The 17,663-nt window shown below is 40.4% G+C and overlaps 1 protein-coding gene across 3 annotated transcripts in view; it reads right to left on the bottom strand.

Annotated features, from left to right (window-relative positions):
• Window positions 1–17,663, bottom strand: part of WWC1 (WW and C2 domain containing 1) — an 82,776-nt gene that overhangs the window by 21,148 nt on the left and 43,965 nt on the right. For all 3 annotated transcript variants that reach the window (XR_014520558.1, XM_083481814.1, XM_083481815.1), the window contains 9 exons: window positions 16,261–16,464; window positions 14,917–14,993; window positions 12,919–12,998; window positions 12,023–12,152; window positions 10,710–10,856; window positions 10,005–10,078; window positions 7,804–8,046; window positions 2,772–2,861; window positions 800–1,335 (listed from right to left, as the gene is read on the bottom strand). Coding sequence is in view for 2 of the 3 variants with exons in the window: in XM_083481814.1 (XP_083337940.1) it covers window positions 800–1,335; window positions 2,772–2,861; window positions 7,804–8,046; window positions 10,005–10,078; window positions 10,710–10,856; window positions 12,023–12,152; window positions 12,919–12,998; window positions 14,917–14,993; window positions 16,261–16,464 (1,581 nt within the window). In the remaining variant the exon portion in view is untranslated. The remainder of the gene's footprint in view (window positions 1–799; window positions 1,336–2,771; window positions 2,862–7,803; window positions 8,047–10,004; window positions 10,079–10,709; window positions 10,857–12,022; window positions 12,153–12,918; window positions 12,999–14,916; window positions 14,994–16,260; window positions 16,465–17,663) is intronic.

Here is a 17,663-nt window from a genome sequence, read left to right as displayed (position 1 = left end):
AACACCCTCCCTTCAGATGTCAAGGAAATAAACAACTGACTTTTAGAAGACATCTAAAGGCAGCCCTGTATCGAGAAGTTTTTAATGTTTGATATTTTAGTATGTTCTGATATGTGCTGTGAGCCACCCAGAGAGGCTGGAGAAACCCAGCCAGATGGGTGAGGAATAATAATAATAATAATAATAATAATAATAATAATAATTGTTGTTGTTGTTATATAAGCAGCAATCCTAATGCCACACTACTTTAAAAAGAGTCACTGACAACAGGATGGTTGTCTGAATCCACCTAGAGTGTGCCGTCTACATACAGATTTGATGCTGCTGCTTGATTAAGATTTTAGAATCCTTTGCACTCATAAACTGTGTACCGTTTTGTTGTGCTAAATGGAAAGCAGTATATAAAACATTTCCATAAAAGAAAGAAATAACTAAGTTGCAGTGTCAACTATTTCTCTTTCAATTGGAAACAGGTGTGCCAGAAGCAGCCTGTTTGCATCTAAGTTGTTGCTTTTATGTTTGACCAACTCCTCTCCCACTTTCAAGAACATATTGTAGCTTATGGATACCAAATACATTAAATGTATCTTCTTTTTGGACACACATTAATAACAAAATTTCACCTACACTAATGTCTCCACCTATAATGGTTAGTATATCTAAAAAGGTTTTTTTATTTTTACATTTGTTCCTTGCTTTATAGGCTGTTTTATTTTAAAAGTATTGTTAAATAAAATCAGTTTTGAAAGGGGGGAAATAATTTGGCCGAATGTGAGGAAGTGGGCAATAGTCACTCTACCTTGGTCTAGATGTTTGACACCAGTCTTAGATTCTTCCAGTTTGTACTTCCTGCCACTTGCAGTGTTTAGACTAAGTTCAGAAAGACCACTGTTTATGTCAGTATCTTCAAAATCCATTTGACCCGTGAAGGTATCGCCTGTGAAGAATGGGTCCATCACTAGTGGTGAACAAGGTGGAGAGGGAGAAGAGAGAGATGACCTTGGAGACAAAGAAGTCAATGATTTTGGTGTCCCAGATAAGGATCTCAGGGCCTGAAAACGGTTAGCAACATCAGTTTTCTGAGTTTTCACCACCTCATTCTCATGGATAGTAGTGATGCAGCCTGAAGGCCGAAAACCAGTGGCTTTCTCCAGAAGCAACATGTCCATTTTGCTCTGGTAGTCAGAGTCCAGCTGCTCAAACTGTTCATTGTACAGATCAGTAAAGCTGGCTGAGGTTGAAGAATCCTGGCTTGAGGTGACCAGAGATCCCCTGCTGGATGCGAGAGAGCCAGGACTGCTGCCAGAAGACAGGGAAAGCATGCTAGATGACAGGCTGCAAAAAAGAGAGAACAATATAACTGAGATGAAAGATGCAACGAAGAGTGTGGTATAGCAGCTGGAGTGTCCTAACTAGTACCAGGGAGACCTAGGTTCAAATTCCCACCCAGCCACAGTTTGTAAGTCTAAGCCATTAATGGGGTTGTTGTGCAGGATAAGGAGAGACATTACCTTGAGCAGGACATAAATTGAGTGAAGAGACAACAAACTCTTAAGTCTTAATTAAACAGACTCTGGAACTTTGTGTGCTGGGAAATCCATCAGATTCCCACTTCTTGATGACCTTCCATTGTCATGCAAAAACCCATCTTGTTCCTATGAATATATATGATATCCCAAACTCTCTCTCTCTCTCTGTGTGTGTGTTGATGCTTCATTTTGTTTGAATAATATTTAAGACGAGGAAAAAATTATTTAAAAGCAATTATCAACTGCTTCCTATTTTTAAAAAAACAGCCTAAATGCAATCAAAAAGCAAGATAGAATAGCAAGTAAATGAAATAAATACAGATGCATTTTGTATAACAGTACCTGCTAGGTGCATGCAATAAGATCCTAGCCCCATATTGTGTTGATATCTAAATTGTACAGGAGGAGACATGTTGCTGTATTGTGCCCCACAGCCACACATCAGCTCCCTGCATCTCCAGTTGCATCTCCTTATAGTAGTTACTGGGTTGTCATGGGGTTGAGACATATATTGCAAACCAAATGCTGCTTTTCTGCACCAAAGCAAAAAGCATCTGCTCATGCTAATGTTCAGGGGGTTATAATTTTGGGCGGGTTCAAAACACTGGGGAAACCGGATGAAGTTTTTTCTCCTTTTCCTAATACTGCAGTGCAAGGTCACTTAAGGAAGATCAAACAGATAAAGGATTTTTCCACACAATACACAAATAATCTATGGAACTGACAGTTCAGGGTATAGTGATCACTACTTTCAATAGCTTTAAAAGGGGGTCAGACAGATTAATGGAACTATCGATGGCTATTAGTAATGATGGGTTAATGGAACGCCTATGGTAAAAGTCTATATGCCGCTGAATACCAGTCACTAAGGGTTTAAAAAAATAAGAGGTCTGTTTCATTCATGCCCTGCTTGTGAGATTCGCAAGCCCAGCAGTGGGCCATTGATGGGAAAAGGACACTGAGCTAGGTGAATCACAATATCCAATTCATCAGGACTCTTCTTTATGTTATTACTTGTATTTCAAGTAAAGAGCAATGTTTGAAAACACCATTTTGCAACACTATTTCAATCCCAAAGTTAACACAGCAGCAGATGGTACAAAGAAGTGGTGCTGTTTCATGATTGGCAGCAAGTCCGTTTTCAAACCAGTTTTGGAAACATGTTTCCCATAAGACAGAATTGTAGGAGTATACAGCCGATATTCATGTGAAGTATGTGTAAGGAGCCTGTGGGAAACTTACTTTTTCAGCTGGATGTGCAACATTGCCATTAATCGTGTTGTTTCCTCTAGTTCTCGGACCAACTGGTTTCTTTTACTATTTAATTTCAATCTGCAAACAGGAAAAAAACAGCTTAAAATGCAACTCAAAGCATTATCCTATTAAGGGGCCATAGTAAGCCCTTCCAATGCAATGTCCTGAAGACGGGCAGGGTGTCATCTCCAAATCCCTGTCTATAGCAGCATTTTGTTAAAGCAGCATTTTGTTCTTAATATTCACGTTCAACTTCACATCAAAAGCTTCTTGCTACATAACATTTTAAAAGCAATTATAGTGTAACTCAATAAATGTTACGTCAAATAGATCAGAATAAGAATAATGGGTGTCACCCGAAGAAACTTCCTATCTATATAACTATTCCTTTATTACTATTTTTAATTTCTGAAATTCACAATTCTTCGGCATCTTGCACTTCAGACGCATCTTGCACTTCTGGCTTCACACTTTCAGGTGCAGTTTAAGATTTGTTGGTTGTAGAGAACTTTAAGGCAGTTTTGAAAACTAAAAAGTATCACCAGCCATGTTAGCTTTGCGTACAGAAGGCACCTGACCTTCTCTACATTATTCGTCTTTGCAAAAGGTATGCAAACTATTCAGGAAGAAAAAAAAGATCTGTTACATAAGCAAGATTAGTGTTTCCTGGCAGGGACCCAAAAATATGTAAGGTGTTTCAGGAGGATTGTCTCTCACTTCCTTATGTGAACAGACTGAATACAAGAGTTGTTTTAAAGAGAACACTTAATAATATTTCTTGGAGATGAGAGAATAGGTCAGACAATTTCAAAAAGCTAAGAAAAAATAAGTTTTTTCCATTGTGAATGAACGTTCAAACCTGTCACATCTAAGGTACATTAAAGCCACGCTGTATTATTATACGACAGAAAGGAGAACAAGGGTCACCTTGAGATTTGAGCTTGCCAGAGGCAGGGGTGGGGAGCAGAGAATGCTCCAGTGTTAAATGAGTGTAAAAATGTAGAACCTTGCTGTTGCACACTCAGTTCTTAGAAGGACCTGTTCATGCTAAAAACATTAAAAGAACCCAGACTTGAGGTCTTGTTTCACAATGGCAAGCACCCCACAATGACATGCACTTGTTTCACAATGACAAGACTGTTCCTCAGAACTCCGCACGACTTTTAGAGGATTCAAGGGGCATACATTTACTGGTAGTTCACATGGGAAAACAGCCAAACTACAAGCAGTGCAGGACCATAAGTGCATCTGAAACTCTTTATAATATACCCCACCACTATTTGTATAGAACATATCCCTTTTTTGGCTGTTAGGAGCTGCCATAATGGTGTGGGTTGAGGAGATTAAGTCAGAGGTGGAACAAATTCTTACAAGAGTGGAAAGACTGAAGAGAGAACAAAGGAGTGAGAGACTCAGGAGATTATCGAGATGAAGGGAGAAGCAACCAGGAACACCGGAAGCTGCTTTATATAGAGTCCAGCTAGCTCAGTAGAGTACTGGTTGTCAGGAGCTCGTCCTACTTTCGAGTAGGACCCTGGCAGAGACACATGCCCAACTGGCATGTTCCCTCCCTCCTGGTCGATCGTTCGGGAGCCTCAAAAGCTTTCTTCTGCCCGAACATCACAGCGACCAATGCCAACAGACATCGGCACACTTAGGGATCCGCGGAGTCTTCGCAGCTTCTGTAACAGACCTCAGCAACTCAGCATTTTGGCTAATCTACTTTATTTACATATAAACACACACGGAGCACTGCAACATGACTCCCTCTCTCTCTAGCATCAGACAGCAAAGAGAAAAAACAAAGGACAATAGTCCCACTTCATGGAACACAGCAACACAAACATGCTGTCTCCGTCACTTCCCACTCTGTGGAGTCAAAACATACACCATCATGTGATAGACAAAAATCCCATGACTGCAATCATGGAGCAGGAATTCTAACACTGTCTGCACTGACTGGCAGCAGCTATCCAAGGTTTCAGTCAGGGGACATTCACTGCCCTACTTGCAGATGGCTCAGGATTAACCCTGGACCTCTTGCATGCAAAGCATAGGTGTACATCAATGAGCCATGACCTTTCCCCACTGAGAGAAGACTGAGAACAGAAAGCAGGAGCTTAATATGTTCCTTACACGCTGACTAAAATTGTACACCTATCTGAGTTCCTTCCCTTTCCCATCCACCTATTTAAACACATTCTACTTTATATTCTACTGTATCCAGTTGCCCATTAGTTGGTCCTTTCCCCTACCTCTTTTCAAGAAACATGGGGACTGTAAGGCTGGAGGCACCACATGTTTTTTTTAGGACTCTAGCCTTCTTCACCCTCACAGTTCCCTCCACAACAAGGGGCTACTACACTGTTGGGATAGCAATAAATCCCACTAAAGAGTTGCAGCAGAGACTGGTCGTACAGTGTAGCTCTATAGCATCTAGAAGAAACTACCCTATTGCTTCTATGACAGTTTCTATTGTTGATGCTGAACCAGAGGAAAGCCTATCACCACACAAATACCTTGGAACAGCCTTCCCCTCCCTTGAAAGGAAGCATGAAGCTTGCTAGAAAACCTTAATTTCTGGATACTGCTTAATTTTAAATAAAACCATTAAGCAGGATGAGCCTGCTATAGGAGTTTGTTGGTCCCTAGAAGATAACTCAGAATCCACTCAATGCCTTTAGTGGTCTCTTCAATTTTGGGATGTAACTGTGATGCTGTACCACCCACACAACATTCTACTAATATGAGAACAGTTGTTGGAAATTGTTTTCTTAAAAGTTTGACTTTTAAAAAGGCCCTGAGATCTGTAGAACTATTCAGGATAGATTCAATCAGAGATTTCTCATGTTCTTTTTGAACGCTATCTATTAAAGCAGCCTGAGTGGGAACAAAGTTCCCCAACCATCAATCAATTCAGCAGTTGCCCTATAAGAATAGGTACATTGGAAGGAAGAATAATAGGAAAAACATTAATGATTTTAAAAAAATTAAGGGGAGTAAAACATGGAGCACAGTACACACCTCACCCAAATGTATTAAATAGTCCCAGTGGAAGATGCGTGTAGCAGAATGTTTGAGAAAATGGCCGTCTGTAACTAAGCAGCACCACCTCAATAAGCATCAAGTGGTATTTTTAGAAAAAGAGTTGTGTGTGTCCCTCTTTCTCATCTAGACAGCATTCAAATAGCTAGAGGGCAGCAGGAGATGAATAAATATCACATGCACTTAGGATTCTTGAATTTTTCAGATGTCAGGAGGTTTTAAACCCCACAAACACGTTTTTAGTTCATTTGTGTGGGATGGCTGTTAGTTATGCACAAAAAGAAGCCTATAAAATCATGCACAAAAAATAAAATAAGATAAAGGACAGCATGTTCAAGTCATTTTTAGCGAGAAAAGCCTGACTGTCAGAAACATCATTGCAGACTCAAAGTACTATCCACCCACACACCAAGTCTAAAGAATGGCAATTACAGAGAGGCTTTTCACCTTGTTACTACTGCACCTTCCCATGGGGCTTAATCTACAGCTGAAATGGTGATGCAGTCTCACAAGATCCAGTCACCAAATATAATTCTTTTACTAACCAAATGATTTACAGGAGACAGAGTGTGAAAAGCGGCAGCTTTTACGTGCTTGATAGTCTTGTTGTCAAACTGCATCCCTCCCAAAACTTTAGTTCCTATGGGGATAACATTTAAAAGAAACATTTGAGTTTAAATATAGCTACAATTCTAATGTTTCTTTGGAGATGTGAGCCTTGCTTCTGCCTAAATCCAAGTAAGACAGCACAAGAAAGCCCCATTTCCATATCAATTTCCGTGTTTATTGGGGACACTGATGTTGAATGCAGCAGCTGAACACATCAACTTTATAGAGATTCACACCATTAGATGACACTTTTTGCCATCTCATGCCTGTTCATTGCAAGGTTGAAACAAATGTCAGGAAGAATGTCACTTATGTCAACAGATATCTTAAGTGACTAGAGACCAGAACCAAGATTGTGGCTGGTAAACCCCAGGTTTTAGTATTCTCACTCTCTTGTAATATTAGAACTTGGGATCATACGAAGTCAAATACAAGAAAACATGGAACAGACAAATAGAACTTATTCACACCACACATAATTAAACTGTGGAATTTGCTGTCAAATGATACTGTATTGGCCACCAACTTAAGCAACTTTAAAAAGGAGGTTAAGACAAACTCATGAAAGAGAAGGCTATCACTGGATACTAGTCATTATGGAAGTACTTCCACTGCCAGAGGCTTTTGAATACCAGTTGTTGGGAACCAGCACTCAAGTCCTGCACTCAGGTCCTGCCTGAAGGTTCACATAGGCCAGGGGTGGAGACCTCTAGCTCACAACCAAGTGAGATGAATAGTCAACCCAACAAGAAAAACGCCACAGAAGGGAGACCAAAAGTGGCAGTTAATTGATGCAGGTGAGTCACAGAGGAAGCCTTCATTCTCGTTAGACCTTCTCCTGTGAAGCGGCAAGGCGGCAGCAAAGAGCCTAGGCCAAGTCATGAAGGAAGAGTCATGAGAGGCCAGGACACCTTCTCAGCAACAGTCCCACTCATGGAAGAAGGCTTAAAGGGTGTCTTCAGCAAGGTGGTCAGTGGCAACAGCAGCAGCAGAGAAGGACGACTGTTGAGGAGTTGCCCCAGCCTTTCATGACTCATCCTCTGCAGCTTGCCTGCATCATCCCCTCTGAAGCTGCTTCAATGGTCCAGCAGCTCACTCAGGGCTGTTAACACACTGTAGTTTGCAACATCACCTGCCTGTGGCTAAGTGAATTGCAGTGCGATGACATTCTTACATTTTTATTATAGGTATAGATAAAGTAAACAAAACAAAAGACTGTAACAAATGCAATTAAATTACACTCAGATGCAAGCACCTGTAACAGTTTTATTAGATGCAAGTGGCTGTAATGAGTTTTCTAGTCCACAAGAACAGAAGAAAATAATCAATTTTTACTATTTAAACAAAGTAAATATGTTAAATGTACCTTTCTGTTAAAGCTTTACTTTGCGTATCTCTTGCAGTTTGAAGATCTTCTTCTAGACGTTTTCTTTCCATCTCCAGTCTTTCCACTTCACCCTGAGTCCACTTCCTAGGGCTAATGAACCTCATTTCCTTTAGAAGTTCCTCCTTCTCATTGATTAACATTAATCGGTCTCGTTCAGAATCCAGCACACCAGGCCAGGCCTCACTATCCAATTTAGCCAACTGTATTTTCAAATTTGCTATTCTATAGGACGAAGGAAAACAATTAAGTTTGCACATGGCACATATTTTCCAGCAATCTCAGAAAAACCTTTCTGTTGGGCTCCCTTGCTTATTCAACTAGAGCAGTACTGAACACCACAATTTATCAGATCTCACCAATCATATATAAATTGTGTCCTAATCTAGTGACATAAGATGGCATGTCAAAGCACAGAACCCATTATTTCAGGACACTTATTTTTTTAAAGAAGAAATGATTGAGCTTGTTCCCATAGCAGGGAAGTTGCTGCTTAATTAATTTAAATTCTATAATTAATAGAAATCCATTCAAGCTGCACTGAAGCCTTCTTTGCAGCCATTTTAATGTTCAGCTGCCTGGTTAAGCCCAACATTGTGCTCCACTGATGAATTAGCATTGGCATTAGTTCCTAATCTGTGAATTCCACTGTGAATTTATAAAGAGTGTGTTCTAAGAGGATTGCTCAACTGTAATTTGATAACTTCTGTCAACTATCAGCATGGATATGGTAAGAGGTCAGATTTGTTCTTAAGGTGGAATGCTTTCCACCTTCAAAAATAAAACAGCATTCTATGCATCCTGCACAGTAGGGGAGGAAGGGAAAGGAGAATGTTAGCTGCTTTGAGACTCCTTCGGGTAGTGATAAAGCGGGGTAGCAAATCCAAACTCTTCTTCTTCTTCTTATGAAAGTAAACAAGCCATCTTATAAATCTGGCATCATTCTCTCCCTCTAATTTTCACTTTGCAATTTTCACTTGAAAGAAAGCCATGATTCCACCTGTTCAGGATTCACTGATAGGGAATTTTAGCTTAATCAATAATAGCTTGTAACACTCATATCAGCATTACCAGGAAGTTTTGTCAATGGGGATTTTGTCAATGGGGATTGTAGGATGTCAGGCACCAAATCAATTTTTGTTCCTATAGCTTATAACAAATGAAGGAAAAGACAGTTCAGTCTTTTACTTAAGTTTGCTTAAATAAAAATCACACTGCACACTTTCATATGCAAGGTTCTTTATCATTTGCATTATGCCAGTCCTTGCTATTTTCATTCTTATTCTTATTACATTGTTACTACAATTTAAAGGATTGGGAATTGAAGCTCAGAGAGAGCGATAGGCAGAGTCTGATTTCCTAGATTTAGACCAATGACTTGCAGCTGAACAATATTGGTTCTCAACCATTTTTACTCTAATTAATGAAATATGGGAATCTGACATCATCAGAAAAGGAAAGCAAACAGCTTAACCCAACATTTCAGTGGGACCAAACCTTATCTGAATCCACTACAGATGTAACATGACATTTCATAAATAAATAAATAAAATTTAAAAATGGATGCACATCTCAGGAGTCTTAACCTGAATTCATACTCTTAAAATAAATTTCTTATTCATTACTAAAGTAACTGGGATTTAATTGATACTCTTAAAATAAATTTCTTATTCATTACTAAAGTAACTGGGATTTAACTGAAGAGGCACATGGTATCTGAATCAGGAGTACGTTTTTTGTGGAAACAAGACTCAGAAAATGCCCTCACAAAGTCCCTTGTTTTAAAATAGTGTTAAGCATGTCCTGTTGGCTTGGTTTTTTTTTTATGCTCTGTGGTTCTATACCTTTGTTTAATTTTAATAATACAAGCCAACTTTGAGACTTAAAACTAGTGATCAGTCTTTGACAACCAAACACTATATAAAAACTTTGCAACAACTGTAATACAAGTTTATAGAATCGTCACTTATTCTGATCCAAAAGCACATTAGTTCCACATGAAAAGAAAAAGTCCTCCAAGAAATATTTGACAGAAGTCTGTCTGTAAAGAAAAAAATTCATCCTCATGTTATGTTCTAAATGTGCACCCTTTAAACATACTTGTCCTCTTTAAAAACAGCTGTTTGTCTGCACTATGGATTTAAGTGCTTATTGTCAATAGTAGTAGGGGAAGGTCCACTTACTTTCGCTTAGCATCTTCATAATGGAGGCGCAGTCTCACCTTCTCAGCCAATTGATTATTCGTGTTCACAATAAACTAAAGAAGCAAATAGTAAAGTTAAAGGGTGTTGACACATCTTCCCCTTTGTAGATTAAACATGTTGACATGAGTCAGAGCCAAAGCCAAAGCTAAACATATGCATCCAAAGATTAAGAAATAACATATATGCTATAAATCTTTTCCATAAAATGTTACAAAGCAGTGGTTCAAACACTAGGTCCCCACAAAACATTATTTAACAGCTAAGATGGGATGGTGGGACGTGGGTGGTGCTGTGGGTTAAACCACAGAGCCTAGGACTTGCAGATCAGAAGGTCAGCGGTTCAAATCCCCATGATGGGGTGAGCTCCCGTTGCTCAGTCCCAGCTCCTGCCCACCTAGCAGTTCGAAAGCACGTCAAAGTGCAAGTAGATAAATAGGTACCGCTCCGGCAGGAAGGTAAACGGCGTTTCCGTGCGCTGCTCTGGTTTGCCATAAACGGCTTAGTCCTGCTAGCCACATGACCCGGAAGCTGTACGCCGGCTCCCTCAGCCAATAAAGCGAGATGAGCGCCACAACCCCAGAGTCGGTCACGACTGGACCTAATGGTCAGGGGTCCCTTTACCTTTACCTTAAGATGGGATACAAGACTAAGGGAAGCTCGCACAGTATTTTAGATTTTACATACATTTCCAGAAACATCAGTTTGGGAACCAGCATCAAGATACTGCTTAGACAATGGGAAACTGGAGTCTTCCAAGGATATATTGCTGGCCCACAAGTCTGAATGTGATCCTCTGTCTGTCACAAAATTAGCTGTCAACCTGGCAAGGTTCTGGAACAAGAAAAAATCAAAGTCATCTTATTGTTGCCTCATTCCTGCTTTGAAGGAGAAATTTAAGACTGAATAGACTGTGAGGGGGATATCAGTCACTTATCAACTGATGGTCTGGTTCACCAATAACTCTATCTCAGTGTTTCCCAACCTTGGGCCTCCAGCTGTTTTTGAACTACAATTCCCATCATCCCTGACCACTGGTCTTGCTAGCTAGGGATGATGGGAGTTGTAGTCCAAAAACAGCTGGAGGCCCAAGGTTGGGAAACACTGCTCTATCTAAACCATGGTTAACATTAACTATTAATGAACTGAAGCGTCTGGTAGAAGACTACCTGGTTTATTATGTCACAGAGTAGCTAAAAGCACCAGCAAAAGTTGCTGAGCCTTGACAACAGTTTGAATATTTTGGCGCTCTTCACTCATGGTTCTTTAGCTTTTGGGTGATGATGGCTCCTTAACAATGGTTAAGGAGGAGGTTTGGATTCACACACAACACAAAGCAATAGTTAAGGTTCTCTAAGGTTTATAGACTAACTACAAATCTTGTTGAATGAGCAACATTTTGAATATAGTTAATAAAGCACAAGTAAGCTACTGAATTGGGTTCACATGTAATGCTAACTCAGTGTTTAATACATCATATATTAATAAACAATTATTAGGATTATGTGCAAATTAGGACAATGTGAAAAGGCATAGGCCCAGTTACATGTCACATTAAATCAGGGGTCCACTGTCCCTCAGACCTTGTGGGGGGCTGGACTATATTTTCAAAAAATAACAATGAACGAATTCCTATGCCTCAGAAATAACCCAGAGATGCATTTTAAATAAAAGCACACATTCTACTCATGTAAAAATATGCTGATTCCTGGACCGTCCGCGAGCCGGATTTAGAAGGCGATTGGGCCAGATCTGGCCCCCGGGCCTTAGTTTGCCTACCCATGCATTAAATCATAGTTACAAAGGTGGGGGTATGAGAGACAGAAAGTCTAGTGTAAAGATATTGCCTTGATTTTTAAACAATGATCTTGTACTGATAATTTAAGTTGATGTGTCAGTAGCATACAAGCATTTCTGTTTTTGTAGTTATGGAAACAGAGTCGCTGTAATGGTAGTTTGAGATCTGCCTAGCAGAGGAGTTCACCCAGCCAATTTCATACCATAATGAGATCTTGTTTTTCTTTCTCTCCTGAAGTGATGGCCTTCTTAATAGCTTTCATTTCACTTAAGATAGCTTGTGCCTCATCAAGTTTATATCCACCTTGGGTATCAGCCATTTTCATATCAATTCTTCAAGATGATGTAAAAAATAGAAGAGAAACAGTTATTAACAGGAAAAACAAGACTAGTTAGCTCTAAAGACAAGGGACTTTGCTTTATGAATCTTGTTTCAGGGGGTGGGGGTCAAAAGAGTGATTTTTTAGCTACTGGTGCTGTACCCCGCTCAAAATCCACACCAATGGGATTTATTATCTGTCTCCAACTTAATGAAAAAATTGAATTTAAGATTTCAGAAATGGCAGCGACTGTGTTATTACTGATATTTGTAAACCGCTCTGGAAGCCTCTTGGCTGAAGAATAAGTTAATGTTTATTATTTATTTATTCAACTTTCAACTTATACACAGCCCTATACCCGGAGGTCTCAGGGTGGTTCACAACAAGACCACAACATGTAAAATCAATCCAAAAGCAATAACCCAATAACGCCCCCCCCCCGAAAAGCCACATTCTAAAAGGGTGTTGGATATCAATAAGATCAACCAAAGGCCTGGTTAAAAAGGAACATTTTTGCCTGGAGCCTAAAGGTGTGTAATGAAGGCTCCAGGGGAACTTCCCTGGGGAAGTTAACTTATGTCTGTTTTCATAAAGGAAGAAAAGGGGAAGTATCAAATTAAACCATGAACGGCAAACTATAGGAAAAATCTTGGTTACAAGCTCGTGGGGAGTCTGGCGAGAGCAAAAATCACAAGCCCAGGATCAGACTAAGTCAAATCATTACATTACCCAACTAGATATAAATTAAAAATGGTAGCAGGTGAAGATAATTAACTTACTTCTTCAACGTTTGGAAACCAATTTCCTTATACTGTAGTTCCTGTCTCATATGGGCAACTTCTCTCTTCAGTTTATTAACCTGTTGAAATGTAAACAGAGCAAAGTATTTTGTTACTTTAACAAATATTTTCCACTACTTTATTCAGAACTTTACTTTAAAACCCCTAAAACATTTCTCGACTTTCACAGAAAATGAGTTTGATTTACTACCAAGTGAGGTAAACCAAGTAAGTGCTGCAAACCTTTGGAAAACGTTAAATTAATAAATAGCGTATATGGAACAATCTCTCTACTATCAATTGTTATGGTTTTACCATCTTTTAAGGTTGGAAGAAAACAATTATTAATGTTTTTGTAAATGCAATTATAAATTGAGAAAAACTAAATTGTAGGATTATGGCCATGAAGCAAAGGTCTTTGTTTTGCACTTTACCTTCCTTTCATTCACTTCTTGTTTTGATTTGGTTCAAATTTGTTTCTATTTTGCTGACTCTTCTCTTGGATGCATGTATGTGATATATCAATAATCAATAAAAATAAAAATGTTGTTGTTGTTGTTGTTGTTTTGTAATGGACACTGTGCATTAGCCTGGTTCATACATCACCAAACCATGGCTTAGCCCTGCACAGTAAGTAGCATAACCACCAGCACATTCTCACTAAGCCATGCTTTGGAGCAGGGGTCCTCAAACTACAGCCCATGGGCTGCATCCGGCCCACCAGGGTCCTGAATCTGGCCCACTCAGGCTTGTGAGAGTAAGATGCCCGGAGTTGCTGTAGGACAGAAACCTGGAGGGAAGCTCGCTGGCATCAGCTACAGGTTTGGCTCGCCATCCGTCGCGCTTCCCCCTCCCCTTCCTCCCAGAGGAAGAGCTGCCCCTTCCTGTCTCTCCAGGTCCCTCCTTCTCTCCCAGCCGGTCTGAAACCTGCTTGGAGGGGCATGTGGCTTGCCCAAGGAAGGCGAGCAGGAGCCACGCGGGAGACTTAGGACCTTGTGGTGAGCGGGCTTGGCGGACAGAGACCCAGGACCTTGCTGGTGAGTGGGAATGCCGGGCACAGCTGCTGAAGGGGCTGCACAGCGGCCTAGTTGGCAAAGTGTGCACAGGATCGCTCGCCAGCCGCATCCTTCTGGGTAACTTTGCTCTCCCAATTGCCACCCCTCAGGTGCGTGCTCCTCGTCTCCCACTGCCCTTCAGGTCGGTGCAGGTCAGGGGCCGTGGTTGTCCCAAGAAAGTGCACGAGGAGAGGTTACTTTTGCAAAAGGCCGCAGTGAGTCGTGGGGATGGGAGACACGCAGGCAGGCTGTGGGGACTGGGAGTAGGGAGACGCAGGCAGGCTGGCGCATGGGGATTTGGGGTTGAAGAACAGGCATGCAAGCTGGGGGGTATGTGGATGGGGGTTAGGGAGACACGCGGCAAGTTGGGTCGTGAGGATGGGGCTAAAGGAGACACAGGTGCAGGCTGGGTCATTGGGTTCTGAGTTAGGGAAGCACATGCATAGGCTGGGTTGTGGGGAAGGGGGTTAGGGAGACGTGTATAAGCTGGGTTTTGGGGATTAGGGCGTGTACAGGCAGACGCATGTATAGGCTGGGTTGTGGGGATGGGGGCATGGAAGGCCTGCATGTAGACTGGGCCATGGGAGTGAGGGAGATTCATGTGTAGGCTGGGTTGTAGGGACGAGCATTAGCGATACTGACCATCTCATTACCCAAAAGCAGGCCCATACTTCCCATTGAAATACTTTGTGTTGATTAAAATCGTTCTTCATTTTAAATATTGTATTTTTTTCCCTGTTTTTGTGCACCACAAATAAAATATGTGCAGTGTGCATAGGAATTTGTTCATATTTTTAAAAAACTATAGTCAGGCCCCCAACAGTGTCTGAGGGACAGGGAACTGGCCCTCTGTTTAAAAAGTTTGAGGACCCTTGCTTTGGAGCATTGGAAATTTCAGGTTGTTATATTACAAGGAATTAAAAGCACCACTTTCCCCTCTTACCCTAGATTTTGTGGTAGCAATTTCCGCTTTAAGAATTTCTGGATCATATTTTGAGCTAGATGAGGAACTGGAAACTACTACAATAAAAGGAAACAAACAAACAAAACAGATATTAAAAGCACACCAAAGAAGGAACAGAAAAGTATACGAACAAATCACAATATTTCCCTTGTAAGCATTTGAGTTAATAATAATAATAATAATAATAATAATAATAATAATAATAATAATAGTAATAGTAATAATGATGATGATGATGATAAATGGCAAATAAACACAAAATTTTGGGTTGGCTATCTAGCAGTTTCCGGAAAAAGAGGGACACAAAGTATTAGAAAATGGAAACAAGGGAATCTGCAGTGATTTCAATTGAAAGCTTGTCTCAAAATGTAACGTCAAGATTTGAGAAGTAACAGCTTGCTCTTCCAATCCTAACTTTCCATTTTAAAGGTGTTTTCTGTTTTTAGAATTTCAGCATTTAAAGTAAAACCTTTCCTACTGACAAAAGTCACTGTGACAGATTCTACTAATCAAAGTTATTTGTATACATTAATGTCATATAGTATTTATGTGGAACAGCAGTGACACGAGTAGTGAGTCTACATGCATGTAGACACTATGTGTGGTAGTTTATGCGTATTACCTAATGTTATTTGCTCTTGAATAAGGGAAATAATGCACAACTGATTCTTTTGAAATTTGTCTCCACTATCCAGCACTTTCAAAAGTCACTTTTAAAAACAGAACAGCAGCTCAATTCTTGGCAGTGGGAGCTGCTGCAAGGAAAACCTCCAGGTTTTTATGAAGTTCTTTTTCTCATGGATAGTTATTGTGGATTGTAGGCCATATCTTCAGGCAGTTCCAAATCTTAACCTTCAAAAGGCAAGACGGAAAATTCCAAAATATAGCTCAGCTATGCAAAAAATTTAAAAGGCTACAGGCACCAATGATCATGAAATGTTTTTAGTGTATAGCTTAAAGGAGATAGGTTTGTTTTCAACAGACTGATCCTATGGTGTAAGGGACAGGAGGTTGTAAGACAGGATTACAGTGGTACCTTGGGGTTACGAACTTAATTTGTTCTGGAGGTCCATTCTTAACCTGAAACCGTTCTTAACCTGAGGTACCACTTTAGCTAATGGGGCCTCCCGCTGCCACCACACAATTTCTGTTCTCATCCTGGGGCAAAGTTCTTAAACTGAGGTACTACTTCTGGGTTAGCGGAGTCTGTAACCCGAAGTGTTTGTAACACGAAGTGTTTGTAATCCGAGGTACCACTGTACCAAGCTTCATGACATACTAGCAGAACTAGGATAAAGAACAAAAATCTAACCAAGAACTCACAACTAGTCTGAGATCCCAGCTTGTGCTCCCAGACATCATGAAGTTGTTGGTATTCTTGCTGTGCTAGTTCAAGCCTTTGTTGCTTGACCTGGTAGATCTCCTTCTGAGCAGTCAGTGCTTCTTGTGCCAGTACCAGGTAGTCCTTCAGCATGTGTTCCTGCTCCCGCCGCCATTGCACTCGAGGATCCTCTATCTGGGTAGTTTCTTTGAAACAAGTGAACATCTTTACTAAAAAGGGTAGAGATAACTTAAAACAAATAAACACAGCCAAATCTAGCTTAGAACATAATTTTCCACCCTTTCTCATTTCTGGCACAGCCAACTTGCCCACTAAAGGCATGCAATTGTTTATATACCATGTTGTTGTTGTTTAGTCGTTTAGTCGTGTCCGACTCTTCGTGACCCCATGGACCAGAGCACACCAGGCACTTCTGTCTTCCACTGCCTCCCGCAGTTTGAACAAACTCATGCTGGTAGCTTCGAGACTCATGTTTGTAGCTTATATACCATATACCTTCCTTAAAAACAGAGGTCTGTTTCCCTCTCTCTAGAAGCTTGTTTATCCCTGTCAGGAGACCAGGGCAGTTTAGCATAAATGAAGCACCTCCTTTCAGATTTGTTTCTGTTAACACAGTATTGTTACTCCCATGGAAACTGGTAACAATCTTGAATATACCAGTGGGGAAACTAAACAGCCAAGACAGATATTGTGCACTGTACGTAACACATCTTGCATTTGACCAGTTAAATTTACTGTTTGCTTCTTTCTTTGATCACTCCCTATGCAATTTGTTCTCAAGATTTTTCAGATTACTGATACTAAGCTTTTCAGGGACCTTCCCTCCCATCACTCATATATGAAGTATGTTAGTGATTCCCAAATCTCAATTTAGGATTTACTAAAATGACACAAAGGAAGTTTGGATTTCCCTGTTCCTTCAGTACAGATACATAAGGTGGTATTCAACTAAATTTCACTCAGAATAGACCCATTGAAAGTCACGTGCCTAGGTTTTGATGTATCTACCCTCTCAGACCCTCCAAGTGTCCCTATTTTCCAGGGACAGTCCTGAATTTACAGAAGCTTTCTCGGTTTCTAATTTGATCCTGGAATGTCCCGCTTTTTCTTAGGAAATCCTATTTTCATCAGAGAAATGTTGGAGGATATGGAGTTATGAGACCCCCGAGCCAAGGAGGTAAGTAAATTACAACCGTTAGAAGACATATGAAGGCAGTCCTGTACAGGGAAGCTTGTTAATGTTTAATGTTTAATTATGTTTTTTTATATGTTGGAAGCCCAAGAGTGGCTGGGCAGGGCATAAATAATAAATAATAAAATTGTTGTTAAACAGGACATCCCTATTTTCATTGGAGAAACGTTGGTGGGTATGCCCTATGTAAAA

The sequence above is a fragment of the Podarcis liolepis genome (genome assembly GCF_965112155.1).
Source record: "Podarcis liolepis genome assembly, chromosome: 2".
Taxonomy (NCBI): Eukaryota; Metazoa; Chordata; class Lepidosauria; order Squamata; family Lacertidae; genus Podarcis; species Podarcis liolepis.
This window is presented reverse-complemented; position numbering and strand designations above follow the sequence as displayed.